A 17050-nucleotide genomic window follows, 5' to 3' on the forward strand; every position below is an offset into this window, starting at 1 on the left:
TGATGGATTCAAGAATCAGGGCCTTTAATCTGCACAGAATGCTCCTTCTTAATAATTAGGTCCTGGGACTTCCCTGGTGGCGCAGTGGTTAAGAATCTGCCTGCCAGTGAAGGGAACACGGGTTCAATCCCTGGTCCAGGAAGATCCCACATGCTGTGGAGCAACTAAGCCTGTGCACCACAACTACTGAGTCTGTGTGCCACAACTACTGAAGCCCGCACACCTAGAGCCCGTGCTTCGCAACAAGAGAAGCCACTGCAAAGGGAAGCCCGCGCACCGCAATGAAGAGTAGCCCCGATTGCCGCAACTAGAGAAAGCCTGCGCACAGCAGCGAAGACCCAACACAGCCAATAAATAAATAAATCAGTAATTAGGTCCTTTTAGAAGAATAAGTTACACATCAGAAGGCTGGTCATTCTGGACACAGAATAGAATGTTCGAAAGAGACAGTCAAGGGTAGGGGTTAAGAGTATAGCCTCTAGAGTGAAGCAGACCAAACATCAAACCTGAACTCTGTAATTTGCTAATTGAGTGGCTTTGGGTAAATACTTAGCCTCTTTTTTTGTTTATGAGAACTCTTAAGATTCAATCCCTTAACAACTTCTGTGTATAACATGCTGCAGTGTTAATTTTATCATGTTGTACATTACATCCCTAGTACTTATTAATACTTAGTTTCTTTGTACCTCAGTTTCCTCATATGCAAAATGGGAATGATAATAGTATCCACCTTTTAAGGTTATTAAGAGAATTAAATGAGCTAAAACATACCAAGTCTTAACACAGTATGCAATTTCTGGTTACGATTCAGCAGCACCCTAATCTCAACACTTACAAATATCTCTTACGTCAAACTCAGCCCTAATTTATACTTTACAAAGGGCTAAGTATCCATTGTTTTATTTGATTGTCACTATAACCTCGTGAGGCTGGTAGGGCAGGGATTGACCCCATCTGGGGAAACTGAGCTCATGTAAGTTGGATGACTTGCCTTAAAGTCACACAGGCTTTCGAGTCTTATTATTCCCTGGTCTCAGCTCTCAAATCTAGGACCCTCAGTTATACACTCCCACTGTCTTCCATTTTTCAGGTGGCTAATTGTATTTGTTTCGAATAGGCTCCGTTTTAGAGGATGGCATTTTTCTGATCTTGTCTTCAGAGTCTGAAGGAGCCTGTGGCTGTCTCTGGAGTCATACATTACTTGATACCAAGAGGGTCCAAGCCATTTCTGAAGGGTGGCTCACTGCCAGTGGCCTCTGGAGGGCAGCAGAAAGCCAGAGACAAACAGACCTGAAGCCCTCAACTCTGGTCTGGACCGTGGACTCCAGTCTGGTTGGGGCATCAGGGAGAGAGCAAAGCTCAGAGGATAGACACGAGGACAGGCAGCAGCAATCCTACCAGAGGGAGGGCCATCCACAACAGACATCAGATCTGAGCCCAGATCAAGAGGAAGGACGTGGAGATGGGACTCTGGTGCCAGGTAGTCAGTGAGCCTGCAGAAGTTCTCCACCCTCTGAGTAGCAGGCGTGGTACACTGCAGGTGCCCGTGAACATTAGCTGAAAGGATGACTCAGCTGACCCAGCTCCCTTTGCAGCTGCCCTTGTCCTGGGAGACTTTATGAGAAAGCAGCTAGGGGCAACTAGCCATCCTCTAGGCCCTTTATGTCCAACAACATATTCTGCAAATAAATATTACTCAGTGATGATAAGCTATAGCTTCAACATAACAGATGACTTAAAATGGTTTATAAAACACATTTATGTGTGTTAGCTCATTTAGTCTTCATAAAAACCTTTTTCTTGTTTTCATTTTACAGTTGAGAAAACTCAGATTCAGACAGGTTGAGTCACTTAGCCAAATTTGAACATCTAGTAAGAGTCAGGATTCAAACCCAGGTCTCCTAACTCCTAGTTCATTGCTCTTTCCACTACTTCTCGGTGACCTCTAAAAATTTAGAAAGAACCAAATCAACTGTGACTTTTACTTTTTTTATGTACACAGGTTATACATGAATATATTTTGTTGTTAAATTCAAATAATACAAAAAACACTAACCCTTCCCACTTCATCCCATGCCCTTATCCAGCTCTGCCCCTGAAGCCGTAACCTTTTTTAACAATTGACAGGTATTCTTTCAGAGCTTTGCACATGTGTACACATTGTGGGTGTATGTGTATACATGAAATATGTTTCTTTGCATATGATAAATATGCTGTCTAACACAAATATGGTCTTATTACACATATTGTTCTGCACCTTTGTTTTTTGGTTTTTTTTTTTTTACTTATATGTGTCAGACCTCTCTGTCTCGTTCCCTTTAACTACTGTAGAGAATTTTAAAACAATTTCAGGCAATTCTGTCTATAGATGATTTATATCAGAAAATAGAATTTTAAAAAGTTTATTAACCTTCCTGGCCTGATATTTTGTTGCTGACTTAAATGAAGGGAAAATTTACACAGTAAGAAAACAATGATCTTGTGAATGTTTTTCTAAACTATTAATTCCATCTCCCAAACCAGGCGGCACTCAGCAGAAAAGAGAAAACGTCAGTCTTCAACACCCCTGTTTGGGTTCTAGCAGGAAGGCCAGACAGACTCCACAGGGCTCCGACGGCCACCCCACGGAGCCCACTGCTCCCCCGGAGCAGGATGGGCACAGCCAACTTAACACGGGAGTGCAGCTGGCCCTCCAGCACGTGCAGGCGCTGCTGGTCAAGCGGTTCCACCACACTGTCCGCAGCTACAAGGACTTCCTGGCCCAGGTATTACTGCAGTCTTTGGCTGTGCCTGTTTGCCGGTGGCCACGCCTACCAGACCTCTCCCAGCCTCCCCATCCTCTCTCAGGCTTTCTGGTGCACATGGGGTCAGACACTGCGATGGGCACCCTCTTTGAGTTCTGTCAGCTTTGTTTCCTCCCTGCCAACCTTTGTTTCTTTTTGGTAACACAAAGCTTCTTTGTAAGTACTCTACCTCACTTAGCAGAGAAAATAGAATAAGAGTGGATATGTTAATATTGCTTTTATTTTTATAGGGGAGGGTGAAGTCATGTTTTCATTCATTTTTTTGCAGTGACCTTGCATATCAAGGTCATTGTCCGCTTTTTCTTTTTATACTTTTTGTTCAGAAACAGAAACTCTGGTTCACCTCTGGCTGAGCATTGGCCTACTTCAGAGTTCAGTGTTGACCTGCTTCAACCACCCTTCAAAGGTTACCAGAACATTCTGTGTTCTCCTTCACAACCTGCCTTTGCACATCCTCCCATCATGTTCCCCAGAAGACTGACCTTCTCCATCAGGGCCCAGTTATGAGGCTGCTGGATAAATGTTTAAAAGAGAGAGAGAGAGAGAGAGAGAGAGAGAGTGTGTGTGTGTGTGTGTGTGTGTGTGTGTGTGTGTGTGTGTGTGTGTGTGTATGTGTAACATACCACATACCACAGCCCAAGTTACCATGTTTATTTTCCCACAGATTGTGCTCCCGGCCACTTTTGTGTTTCTGGCTCTGATGCTTTCCATCATCATCCCTCCTTTTGGCGAATATCCTGCTTTGACCCTTCACCCCTGGATATATGGGCAGCAGTATACCTTCTTCAGGTGCGTAGACTCATCCTCAGATGTCATCATCCACCTCCTTGGGTTGTGGGGCTCCTGGGTCACCTGCTGCTTGGTGCGGCCCTGACCTTCCCACTCCCTGGGACAGTCACCAGCATGATAGTGGTCCTCAGGCTGCCCTCAGAAAGGAAATTAATGAGTCTGCCACTTGGGAAAGGTGACCCCCAGGTGGACACGCAAGACTGCCAGGAGGAAGGAAAGAGAACGCAAAGGTTGGGTGAGTGGGTTGAAGCTCCATTGTTTGAAGTGCAGACCTGATACGGAATCAGACCACTGGTGTGTTCCAATAGCCTACCCCCCTTCTCAGGAGACTATAGCCACCTCAAGGCAGAATCCTTTGCCTTGTTTACATGCCAGACGTGTAGTAGCCGTTCAACAGACATTTGCTGCGTCTCATGTTGGCTGCTTTGTCCCTCTGCCCCAGTCACATGCCCATCGAGTAAGCCCCTCTCACTCTGTCTAGCATGGACCAGCCGGACAGTGAGTGGCTCATGGTACTTGCAGATGTCCTCGTGAATAAGCCAGGCTTTGGCAACCGCTGCCTGAAGGAAGAGTGGCTTCCGTAAGTCCCTGCGCACCCCTGCCCTAACACCAGCAGCTGCCCTGGGAGACCCTGATGGTGGGGGCCTGGGATGGCAGGGTTGGGAGAGGCCCCATCTCAGTCCTGCTGTGTATTACACGAACACCACCATACCCCTGAGCAGCACTCACCCGGCCTCTCCACCAACACCTCTGTGCGAGGGTGTTCACTGCCCCTCAGGAAGCCCCTGCACCACGGGACAGCTCTGTATTTCTATAGTTCTCCATATAAAAGTACCATGCTGAGTTGACATATGCTACTCACAACTTATTTGAAAGGAATCTGAACGGAGAAGGGGGGCACATGGGGGATGTGCCCTTGTGTGATTGGACCTAGAATGGCATTAGTTACATATATGGCCAACTTTCAATTATTGCTTTAAGTGTGGAGAAGAGAGTTCTAGAGGGCAGTTGAAATCCACCAAGAATTCAAAACGTTCAATGTAATTTTAACTGCTTCTCTCATCCAGTCTTTTTCAGAGTTATTGATAAGGACCAAAATAGATTAATTTCAAAACCTCTTGTATTTGTTCTCTAAACGGCGAGAGCTGCCAGCAGATAAAAGGGAGATTAAGCCATCCACAAGCTAGATAATTTTTCCCAGCCCCACCTACATCTAGTGAATCAATAAAATTCTAGTCTTGATTTTTTCTTGAGCAGAAACCAACCTCCAAGAGTAGAAGAAAATGCATGGGTCCGAGGAGGAGGAAAGGCTCAGAAGGAGAGGGTTGGGCACTATTTCTCATTTTGAGGAATTTTTATCAACCTTGAAGCTGATTGTGGAATATGTTCTTGTCTTCCATGAGGGAGTTCCCCTGTGGCAATTCAACCCCCTGGAAGACTCCCTCTGTGTCCCCGGATGTCACCCACCTGCTCCAGAAGCAGATATGGACAGCAGACCACCCCTCGCCTTCCTGCAGGTGCAGCACCAGAGAGAAGCTCACCATGCTCCCCGAGTGCCCTGAGGGCGCAGGGGGGCTCCCACCCCCTCAGGTACCTCCCCCTCCAGGGGCTGCTAGGGCCCTGAGCCTGTCTGTGACCACAGCCATTGCGCCTCCTGAGTTTCTAGCCAACTAACGTTTTCAAACTGACGCCTGAGTGAAGGACTAAATGAGGCTCCAGGTCCTTACCTCCTGGAGGAAGCCACTGACCAAAAGCTTCATTTCCACCAAACACTCCCCATTCAATCTAGTAAGAAAATATCTTTAAGTATTGAGAAAATTACACATCAGGCATGATCGCTATAGAAAAATTAGAAAACACAGACAAGTCAGAACAAAAAAAAAATTACCCCTTCACTTGGGATAACCACCAATAACATTTAGTTTTTATCCATTCAGACAGGATTATATTCAAAATGCTGTCCTGAAACCTGCTATTTTCACTTAACAACATATGGCCATGTCAATAAATATACATTTACATTATCGTTTTTAATGCCTGCACACTATCCTACTGTTTGGATTTACTTTAATTTACTTAACTACTCTCTCATTGTTGGACATGTGGGCTTCCAGTTTTTCTGTTATCAGCAGTGTTGTAGTGTCCCTTCAAATGCACACTTACAAACAATTTTAATTAAGAAACTCTCCATGTGCTGTGTAATTAACATGCACACACACACACACACACACACACACACACACACACACACACACACACACACACACACACACACACACACAGCTAGCAACCTGTGTTTTGCAGGGATAACAACAATCTTGGCTCTGAGCAGCCTCCTCTCTCAGGAGTTCCGAATGCCAGAATGTATCACAGTGAGCCGCTCCAGGGGTTTCAGAGACAGTGAATGGGGCCAGAGAAGTCTCACCTTGTCTCAGGTTGATAACAGGACTCCCAGCTGACTTGCACAGAGCTGGGTCCTATGTGGTCCTCTCTCATGATTTGCCAGTGAATGAACGACTCCCCATGAGGCAGTGTGGCAGGTGGGGCGAGCACCAGCATTGGCATCAGAGAGCCATGGGTGGGTTACTTGGCCTCTCTGAGCCTTAATTTCTTCACCTATAAATTGGGGATAACTGCACTTATTTCTCAGCATTATTATGAGAATGCAATGAGATAAAGAAACTATTATTTAGAAATAGTTTCAACTCAAGTGATGACAACCTCAAACTAACTGTGGATAAAATATGACACAGCTCATTTCTTTCTCATGTAAAAGTTTATGTGGGTGGTCCATGGCATTCTGTTCTGTCGCTCCCTCCTTTCTGGTAAACAAGTCAGCCTCCTTGGCCAAGATGGCAGAATCTACTTTCCAGGCAGCAGATGGAAGAAGGGATGAAGAAAAAGGGAGGGCAAAGTGTGTGAATACACTATCTTTAAGGAGGATTTCCAGAAGCTACCACAGAGGCACTTTCATGTGTACATCATTGGCCAGAACGGAACATCACAGGAGACTGGGAACTGTCGTCTTTATTCTGGGTGTCCTTGTACCCAACAAAAAAGTCTGTTCCTATGGCAAACGGCAGGGGGCAGAGCGGTAATGGGGGACAACTAAACTTTGCCACAGCGTCAGTCACAGTTGCTGGCTTGTATATAAATGATTCCGTGTTTATGAACATCCTACCTTTCCCTTTTTTATGCTAAAAGCATGTACCTTTCTGTTTCTCAAGCAATATATTTTCTCTTTGAATCATAACTCAGCCACTACAGCATCACAGGGATCCCAAAAGAGGGACTTAGGGGCTTGTCCCAATTCTCGGTACCCCAGAGGAAGCTCTGCTTCTGTTGGGTTTGCGGAGGGCCCCTGTGGCTGCTTCTACTCAAATACATCCAGTGGCAGGGCACCGAGGCTGTGACCCTGTGTAGTGAGCCCTTGGCTGGAACAGGGAGGGAAGGCCAAGCATAGCTGTGAGGGGACTCATTCCTCAGTGAATCCTGACTTTAAGGCTCACTGCCTCACTTAGAAATGTATTTTCAGTGGTTAGTCCTTGGTCCCTGAGGAAAAAATGTAAAAGACTTCTAGCCAAAGTCTGGTAAAAAGCAAATCAGTTCCTGTGATTTTCTGTCACTCCTGCCTCTCCTCACTATCATTCATGCTTCTCTTAGGAGCATCTGCGTCAGGCATCTGCACAGAAGCTGCTCTGTGTGTGTGTGAGTGTCTCTCTCCTTCACACATACACACACACTTATGTTCACACCCACCCGCCACACTCACTCACACACACTCCCCCATTTGCCTGGAATAAGACCAGAGAGTATGAGTTTGCTTCAGAGATGGTACATTGTCCTCATCTGGAAAATGGGGTGGTGGCTGTGGTCTTCTCTAGGGTCCCCTCCTGTCCTAACATATTCTTTGAATGGTGCTGGGTCCTGAGGGGGAGGGGCTCCATCCCTGACTTCTGGGATACACAGAGATAAAGTTGTAGGAGGATCTCATTTGACAGAACTTTTAGAAACTATTTTGTCATAAATTCCCAGGCACCACCCATTGTTCCAGCCTAGATTCCACCAGGGGAGCCTGGCAGTTCACGTGGTTGCCATTTTCAGCTTGAGAAGCAGGTGACGCAGTGAAAAGAGCAAGGCTGTGGAGTCAGACATGCAGATTCTAATCCTAGGTCAACCACCTACAAGCTCTAGCCTGGTGCAAGTTAGCTAATCTTTCTGAACCTCAGTTTCTCTGTCTATAAACGAAGGCAACAGTTCTTCTTTCACAGGATATAAGGATTAAGGCAGATAATGTAGAGCATTTAACGCTGTGCCTGGCACACAGTGAGCATTCAGGAGATGCTAGTTCTCCTCCTAGTGTTAGAGAGGAACAAGGTGAAGAAAGTGAACTGAAGAAGGGAGTAAAATGAGAAAGGGGCGGGAAAGACAGAAACCACGAAAAATGAAAAGAGTAGTGTGATGATGGTGGTGTAACACTGCCAGAAATTTCCTCGGCTGCCTCTGGGTGGCACCCTTGATACCGCAGGTTCATGGTTCACCAGAAACTAAACGCTATGTATTCCCAAATTTAAAGTGATATTGCCACCTGGTGGCCAAACTCATGCACTTTTTTTTTTTTTTTGATTCAAATACTTATTGAGCAGCTAAGGAGATACAAAGGTGATTAAAACATGGTCAAAGAGGTGAGGCAAATCCACAAGTAATAGAAAGCAAAGTATAAGGTCCACTGAATCACAGCAGTCAAAAGAAAGTGTTTTAGGAGATCAAGAGATTGCTTCCAGCCTGGAAGGGGGCAAATCAATAAGGGGATTGAGATGAAAATAGAAGACTTCAGTCTGGATTGTTGATGATACTCAGTTTGGACTATATTTGTCTCTCCTTTTCCCCTCTCCCCATCTTTGGGCTTAATTTACCAGTAGTGCCCAGGATTGTTCAATGCTCTTTTTCTATACTTGCTTACATTTTTGCTTCAATATCTTCTACAGAGCTAGGTCCTTTCGGTGTTTTAGAAGTTTTTTCCTGTTTTTTGAAGGATTCTTGACTTTTTGATCTTGGTGTTGATGGTCTTGAGTCTTTTCCATTCTGGTTTGATTTTTGTGCATTTTTGGCTGGAATATCTTGTACAGATTACTTTACTGGAGCTTTTTCTTCAGCTTCCTCATCATCAAAGTCATCATCATCTTCATCATCATCATCGTCATCTTCATGATCATCTTCATCTTCATCAGCAACAAGTTTTACTTTTTTCTGTGGAAACTTGCTACCACTTCCAGGGGCAGACACTTTCCAGACTTACTTAGGAGTGCCACGTCCTCCTCCTCTTCATCTTCTGACTCTGCATCTTCCTCCACAGCTACTAAGTGCTGTCCACTAATATGCACAGGCCCTGAGCCACACTTCAACTGTAAGACCACAGGTGGTGTTATTTCAAAGCCCCCAAGGGAAACTGTTGGCTGCACAGACATTTTCAAAGTTGCCAGTGTTGCTTTGATTGGACTGCCTTCATAATTCATCACCTCTGCTTTGATGCTGTGCAATTCATCCTTTGTGCCAGCCCCTAAACTGACCGTTCTTGAAGATAACTGGTGCTCATTTCCATCATTATCCACCTTAAAGTGATCATCTTTGTTGGCCTTTAGTTCACTACGAAAAAGATAGTTCTGGGGCCTCAGAGGGCTCATGTCCATGTCCATCGAATCTTCCATGGGTTGGTGGCATGCACTTAGGTGGGAGAGAAGGTGGACGGAGATAAAAGACTACTGTTCCAGGGAACAGTTGCGCAGGACAGAATCACACCAGGGCTCATGCACTTTTGAATTCTCTAAAATCTTTTGATTAACTCGGAGTTCTTCTAGATGTATTCTGAAAGTGATTTGTAAATTGTAATGCACTGTTTGAATTCTGTCATTCATGTCAAAATTTATGGTACCAGCTATATGCCAGGTACTATTCTCGGTACTGGGGACACAACAGCTAACGAGTCAGAAAAAGTCCTGGCTCTCACAGAATTTGTATCCAAAAGGGGGGTAACAGATGAAAACGAGTAAACAGATTAATTGGAAAGAAAATTTCAGGTAGAGATGAAGATGTGAAGACAATACTACAGTATGTGACTAGAAATAGAAAATGCTTCTCTGAGGGATAAACTTTGGGCTGAGATTTGAATGATAACAAGTTAGCCATGAGAGGTTGTCCAGGGAGAATATTCCAGGCAGAGGGAGCTGCTGCCAAGGGCAAAACTACAGCAGGAATGAGAGGTGTGCATTTGAGAAACAGGGAGAAGAAGTGGGGGGGTGGGCAGTGGGGGTGGGTAGCAGCAGGTGAGCTCAGCCTTGGTAATGAATTTGGATCTGATCCTAGGGTTTACTGGAGTGTGGTAAGCAAGGCAAATGGGATGTTCTGATTGATATTGTTAAGCTCAGTCTGGCTAATGAATGGAGAATGCATTGTGCAGGGCCACGGTGGAACCAGAGACCAGTTTGGAAGTGTCTGTAGAGGTCCAGGTGACATGTATGTGGAGGCTTGGTTTAGGGTAATAGTGGTAGAACTGGAGAGATGCTGATGGACTGGAGAATTTATTTTGAAGTGAGAACTGTCCTGTGTCATCAGTGATAAAGAAAAGAGAGGGTTCGAAGGTGACTTCCACATCATTGCTATGGGAACTGGGGAGATGCCAGCGCCTTACTTAGTATTTTCCCAGTAGCTGAGTCTATAAATAATTTTTGGAAAAGAACAAGAAGTTTCACCTCAAATTCCGAAGTAATTAATGCAGATATCTCATTGCCTCAGAGAATACAGCGCAGCACTGAAATTCTACAAGACCTTACAGACAGGAACATCTCCGACTTCTTGGTAAAAACGTATCCTGCTCTTATACGAAGCAGGTAAGAAGAGACCTTTCTATACTTTTCATCCTGGCTCCCTGTGGGAAATATTGACTAGGGACAGAAGATAATTTCCTCTCATGATTTAACAACAATCAGGGCAGTGGAATTTTTTCTTTTTCCTGATTTGAGAGCCTCATCCAATAGAAAAAGCAATGGGGGCATATACAAGTCGAATGCAACTTATGATTAATCTTGCTTTGTTTTTTATTTTGTTTAGGACAAGCAGTTAACGTTTAAGCCATGCACTATTACAAGTAAAATAAGAAAGTATAGAATTTGTCCAAAATACAGCCTCATATTTTAATTAGTTAAAAAACAGAGGTGCCTCATATTTTAATTAGTTAAAAAAACAGAGGTGACGTTGGAAGGGAGGAAGGAGAGTAAGGGGAAATGGTAGAGACAAAGAGAGAAGCAAGAGGGAAAAGTAAGAAGCAAAAAGGAGAAAGGAAACAGACCAAGATCGGAGAGAGGCAGTGGGATAGTCTGCGTGAGCCCACAGGTTGCCCAGGTTAACTGCACCTGTCACACGCTCACTGTGAATGATCATCTGTATCACTGCCCTTTCAGATGCAGCTCTGCCACTGTTCTCACAAGCCCCACCCCGGGACTGCTTCAGCAGTCCCATCAGAGCAAGTAGTATGACAAGAGCATGCTATGGAGAGAGGATTATACGGGACCCTGATCTGGGCCCCATGTTCCCTGGAACTTTAAAATAAAACATACTGTCTCATTTTAGTAGTAGTTACAGTCACTTTCCCTCCCAGTCCCTCAACAAGGGATAAATGGACTCAGCTAACTACAACACATTGCAGATGGTGAAAGCAGCTGTTGAGAAGGCAGTGCCGAGCCAGCAGTTAGCAAAATGAAGAACAGCGTCCAAGCACAAACATAAAAACAGGCTGCATAGACTCTATTCAGTAATGCGGTGAACAACGACCATCCCACACTTGGTGCTCAGCAGCAAATTTGCAATATGGAATTTTGGATTTTGTGCTTAATGACAATGATAGTCCATGGGGCTGAACTATGAGGACTAGAGTTGGTATCTGCGTGTTTCCTATCTTGTAATTTTGCCCCTGATTGACTGGAAGTCAGTCTCTTAACTTTGGGCTAGGAGTAATTCAGAACTTCCTCCAAGTGTGCAGGTGATTATGAAAGTCTCGTTCTTACAGGGTGGAAGAGGGGAGGGCTGCAGCCTTCACTCCATGCTGGCATGGTCGTTGCCGTATTTTCTGGGTCCAGATCGTCTGACAAGTGACCTTACAACAAGACCACCCAGAAAGCCCTGCAGGCAGGATATGACTTGGAGAGGCAGGATTAGAAAAGATCAGTCCTTTCTCCACATATTTATTCAGGCTTGGCCCCTGGCCCGGGAGGTTTCCACATTGCTTGGACATCAGGAAATGCAAAAAAATGCCCCTGAAGACTGGGAGACCCCAGTGAGTGTTTGGGGAAGAAAGTTAACACTACTGTGTACTTGTTGTATTCATTGTATGATTTGTTTTGGCTTTCAGTTTGAAGAGCAAATACTGGGTCAATGAACAGAGGTAAGAAATTATTTTTATAAGAAATAAAAGTCTCAGAGTGATCTATTTAAATTGATTGCACATAAAAAAGCCACACCTCAAAGTCATGTGGATGAGCTGTTCTGTATGTGCTCAGGAATTCATAAGACATGTCTTGGAGGATACGTGGCTACACACACCCTGGGCCCAGAAGATGCTCAGCAGTAGATCTCCTTGGAGGACATAAATGAGAGGTGATGTTCCTGAAGAGGAATTCCAGAGCACTCTCACTCCAGGAAGGTTCTAAAACCTCCGAGCAAATGACAGTTTAGAACAAGAGCACGTGTAACCTAAGCCCTGGCACTCCTTGGCCCATTCCTTTTAAGCCTCAGGACGTCTGGCCCAGCCCCAGACTCACCCCATTCCTGAGGCATCCTGAAGGTTCACATGGTTCCCAAGGTTGCGAATCCTCTAGGGATCATCTAGGAGTGAGCCCGCCTCGCGGGCTCCCTCAGGAACAGGGCCTCTAGAATGAATGCAGAGCTGATGTGGACTTGACTTCCTGGGCAAATTCTAGACCATAAAAGTGAAATTCAGCTTTTAGAAGTGTTCCCAAGAGGGAAGTGAGGGACCTCAGCTGAAGCAGAAAGGCGGGGGGACGAGTTGAGTCCCTGAGAAATGAAGTTCTTCTCCTCTGCCTTGCCTATCCAACAAATTAATCTTGTTTGTTGAGGAGTTTGGCTTTTATGCTGCCATTGAAGGGTTTTAAGCCAGAGAGTGACACGCCCAGGCCAGTGTTTGAGCACCGTTACTGAAGACTTCCAGAGCAGTGTGGAAGATAGTTTAGAGTGGGAGGGACCCAAGGCTAGGATCCAGTTAAGGACTAGAGCAGGAGTCAAGGCAGGGGTGGGTGAGAGGCACCAAGAGAGGCACGGCAGGACTGGACCAGTTTCGATGAGTCCAGCACACCGGAAGTACCTGCAAAGTACAGAAGCAGCACAGAAAAAGGACCACTGGTAGGGGTGCGAGAAAGTCAGGGAAGACCTCAAAGAGAAGATCACATAGGACAGATGAGCTGGAAAGGCACCCGGGGAAACTGGGAGCCCTGCGAAGGCAGAGAGACACAGAGGCAGCCTGGACCACTGTGAGCGCTGGAAATGATTGCATGGCCGGAATGGGCCACTGGAGGGAAGGCTTGAGGAGGGGTGAGGTTGGAGAGGTGCGCAGACACCAGGCTCCGAAGGGGTCAGTCCTGGAGGCAGTGAGGAAGATGTTAAAGCTGGTTTGTAAAGGGGAGCTATGTTTCCCGATGGGCCAGACAATTCCTGCAAAAATACACACTTTCCTACTGAAACTGAGAGCTTCGGCAACCACGAGACACACACATGGTTCATGGCACAGGTCTGAGGACTTCTTGCTCCCTTGTCAGGTACGGAGGAATTTCCATTGGAGGAAAGCTCCCGGCTCCCCCCATCACTGGAGAAGCCCTTGTTGGATTTTTAAGTGACCTTGGCCAGTTAATGAATGTGAGCGGGGTATGTAAACAGACTGGAGATTTCGTAGGACTTTCAACTTGCCAGTTATGAAATAGAAATGATCATGAATGCTAAGGGAAGGGGGGAAAAAAACCTCTTGGTTGTTTATTATGGTTTTCCAGGGCCCTCTCACCAGAGAAGCCTCTAAAGAAATGTCTGCTTTCCTTAAACATCTAGAAACTGAAGACAACATTAAGGTATTGGCCCTGCACAGTCTGCCCTAGAGCTAAAAACTCATGTGAGCTGGTTGTTTTATTTTTATTTTCCCAACTTAATTAAATTCCATCCCTCCTCCTGTTTAAATCTGGCATGGAATGTCTCCCAGCGGCCAAAACCTTCCTCCCTCTCACATTCTTTTTTCCTGCAGCTCATTTTTTCTTTAAACAGCTGCTGTTAGTGCAGAGTCTCCTATGTAGTAGCAGAGCCTAACAAAGCCACATCTCCGCCCTCTAGGTGTGGTTTAACAACAAAGGCTGGCATGCCCTGGTCAGCTTCCTCAACGTGGCCCACAACGCCATCTTACGGGCCAGCCTGCACGAGGACAGGAACCCCGAGGAGTATGGCATCACTGTTGTAAGCCAGCCTCTGAACCTGACCAAGGAGCAGCTCTCCGAAATTACAGTGTAAGCTACTGAGGCCCCGGCCTCACAGCTTTCTAGTCACCTTCTCCACTCTACACACCCCGAGAGGATTTTCACTAGCAGAAGCTGCTGGCCTGGATGGCAAGTTTGCTTAATCACACACTCACACACACACACACACACACACACACACACACACACACACACACACACACACACACACACACACACACACACACACACACACACACACACACACACACACACACGAACATAAGACTTCGTGTGCCAAACTGCGTGGCCGTTCTTCCTCCTCATATTTATTTGGAAAGTAAGCATATGTTTGGTTCCGTTCCCTTTTGGCTCTTGATAACACATTGCTCCTGGAGCTTACACAAATACTCTCCTTTCCAGTATGCAAAATGATTGCCAGGAACTGGGAGGTTCAGTAAATCTTTCATCGCCCCAGTAGTAATTATCTTAGATTCCAGTAATTTCCCCCAGACAGTCAGGTTTCGGACATGTCGACAGATCCTTACCTTCCTAAAGCCTAGGCTCAGCTTCTAACACTAAAAACCTCACTCTTTTGCAATTTGTAGCGTGTTTGCCTTATTCGAGGCCTACATTTGGTGAGAATGCCTTTGTTAGAGCAAACTCCTTCTGGAAGGCAGTTAGGGGACCCAATATACTCCAAGTGCCCTGAACGTGCCCAGGGCCATGGCTGAACTTGGGTGGGTCCTGGGCCCTTGGGACCTTCCTCAGGACACCCCCTGAGGCCCTCGACTGAGGAAAAGTAGTCTGTGTCCATTCTCACTTAGGCCAAGTTTCCATACCTCCTGCCAAGCCTCTTGAATATGAAATATGAGAGAGGAGTCTCTTGTGATTATAAAAATAGTATATAACATAGTATATGTTCATTAAATAAAGTTTATAGAATAGAGTTTTAAGAACTTAGTGTTTATAACCCAACACAGTTTAGGGTGTTTCCTCTAAACATTTTTGGGTGTTTCCTTCCAGTAATTTGTTATAATCTTAGTGTGTGTGTGGATCAAGCTATTGTAATTTTAACAGAGCAGCGACTAGCACATATGGTGCCTCTGTGGGAATTAGTAAAAGGTGCTCCTTTCTCAAGGCGGGCGCTGGCTTACACCAGAGTGCCTGGCTTGTATGTGAAGGTCGGGTTGGATTTCAGCCCACACTTTCCCCCTTAGCCAGATGCTTTCTATCTGATCCGGGAAAGAGTGAATAAGATCCAACATCCTGTATAATCAGCCTGTTCCCTTTTTACTTAAATTTATGTTATAACGTAACATTTCCCTATGTTATGATGTTTCTTGAAAGCATGATTTAACAAGATAATTTAAATAAAGATAAATTTTTCTTTTAAAAATTTATTTCTTTTCACAGACCCTATAACTATCTACATAAAAATTCAAGAGCATCTATAGACAAATTATTAGAACTAATAAGAGCATTGCAGTGCATGAGATTAATGTAAAAATCCGTTTCTATACACATTCAACAAATAATTAGAAAATGTAATAAAAAGAAAATGTACTAGACTTTGATATTAACAGGGGACAATATTTGATATTGACCTTAATATTCAACATTAACGTAGAACAGGAAATGCACAAATATCCATTTGCCTTTGACCCAGTTTGATTTACACAGCTGAGTGAGACGACAAGCTTCAGGCTGGGGAAGGGGATTCTGGAGGCGGTTCCCTGGCATTGGTGAGGGCTTCCGAGAGCCTGACTTTGTTCTTCTCCTGTTTCCGCTCCTCCTCCCCTCTCTCCCTCTGTCTCCCGTCCTTCTGCAGGCTGACCACTTCTGTGGATGCTGTGGTGGCCATCTGTGTGATTTTTGCCATGTCCTTCGTCCCTGCCAGCTTTGTCCTTTACTTGATCCAGGAGAGGGTGAACAAAGCTAAGCACCTCCAGTTTGTCAGTGGAGTGAGCCCCACCATCTACTGGCTGACCAACTTCCTCTGGGACATCGTAAGTATCAGGACCTAGCACCTCCCTCACCCCCGTGGGCCCAAGGTGGGTGGGCGTTTGTGTGTGCTCTGACTGAAGGGACGTGGCAGGGTGGGGCTCTCGTACGGCCAGGGATGCTGGAAGGTGATGTGCCCAGGGCCCAAGCTGGGGAAAGATGCTGGGCGCAGCTTAGCAACCGCTGAGTGGGAACTCTGTAGGCCCTGCACAAGGGGCCTTCTGATGCACCAGATAATCCCTGCCCTGCAGCCCTGAGGCTGGCCTTCCTGAGAACAACCGGGAGCTGAAGAGATGATACCAAGAGGCCCTTCACACTGCATCCTCTCGTTAGGTCCCACCCCACCCTCAAAGGGGTAAACTGGAAACTGCTCTGTGGTAGAGCTGCCAGATAAATAAGGAGAACCCAGTTCAATTTAAATTTCAGATAAAACAATGAACAATTTTTAGTATAAGTATATCCTAATCCCCCCCCAAATATGGCATTCTTACACTAAAAAATTTATTGGTTGTTTGTCTGAAATTCAAATTTAATTGGGCATCCTGTAATTTTATTTGCTAAATCTGGGAACCCTATCCAGTGGCCTTATTTTGCCTGCCCAACCAGAACTTCACTATATTAGATTAGCTACCACTTGGGGGAACATGAAGAAAAAATGATTTATCAAATCAACAGCAGACTACCACCTCTCTCACGATCAGGATTGGTGGGGGAAGAGAGGGGTCAGGATGGGTTACCTTGCGACAGGCCACAGGGTCAAAATGACTTGACAGTGAAGGCCTGGTTATAATGTGGGAGTTGTTATGACGCTAACTCCAGTCTATTCCAGGCGTCTTGGGGAACAAGATGTTTTGTTTTATCTCAGCGTTCTGAGACTAATGCGAGTCTCCACTTCGTGGTGATGATAATGTACATCACGATGGAGACCAACACAAACAACCTTTTCCACTA

General features: G+C 45.5%; 1 protein-coding gene and 1 pseudogene across 2 annotated transcripts in view; one reads left to right on the plus strand and one right to left on the minus strand.

Annotated features, from left to right (window-relative positions):
- The window catches only part of ABCA4 (ATP binding cassette subfamily A member 4), a 136895-nt gene that overhangs the window by 95254 nt on the left and 24591 nt on the right, over positions 1 to 17050 (plus strand). For both annotated transcript variants that reach the window (XM_060142471.1, XM_060142472.1), the window contains exons 27-36: positions 2524 to 2765; positions 3469 to 3593; positions 4075 to 4173; positions 4997 to 5183; positions 10386 to 10480; positions 11998 to 12030; positions 13418 to 13523; positions 13646 to 13720; positions 13977 to 14146; positions 15927 to 16104. In XM_060142471.1, the coding sequence (XP_059998454.1) occupies positions 2524 to 2765; positions 3469 to 3593; positions 4075 to 4173; positions 4997 to 5183; positions 10386 to 10480; positions 11998 to 12030; positions 13418 to 13523; positions 13646 to 13720; positions 13977 to 14146; positions 15927 to 16104 (1310 nt within the window). The remainder of the gene's footprint in view (positions 1 to 2523; positions 2766 to 3468; positions 3594 to 4074; positions 4174 to 4996; positions 5184 to 10385; positions 10481 to 11997; positions 12031 to 13417; positions 13524 to 13645; positions 13721 to 13976; positions 14147 to 15926; positions 16105 to 17050) is intronic.
- Positions 8529 to 9301, minus strand: LOC132514609 (nucleophosmin-like; annotated as a pseudogene).

This window comes from Lagenorhynchus albirostris, chromosome 2, assembly GCF_949774975.1.
Source record: "Lagenorhynchus albirostris chromosome 2, mLagAlb1.1, whole genome shotgun sequence".
In the NCBI taxonomy this organism is placed as follows: Eukaryota; Metazoa; Chordata; class Mammalia; order Artiodactyla; family Delphinidae; genus Lagenorhynchus; species Lagenorhynchus albirostris.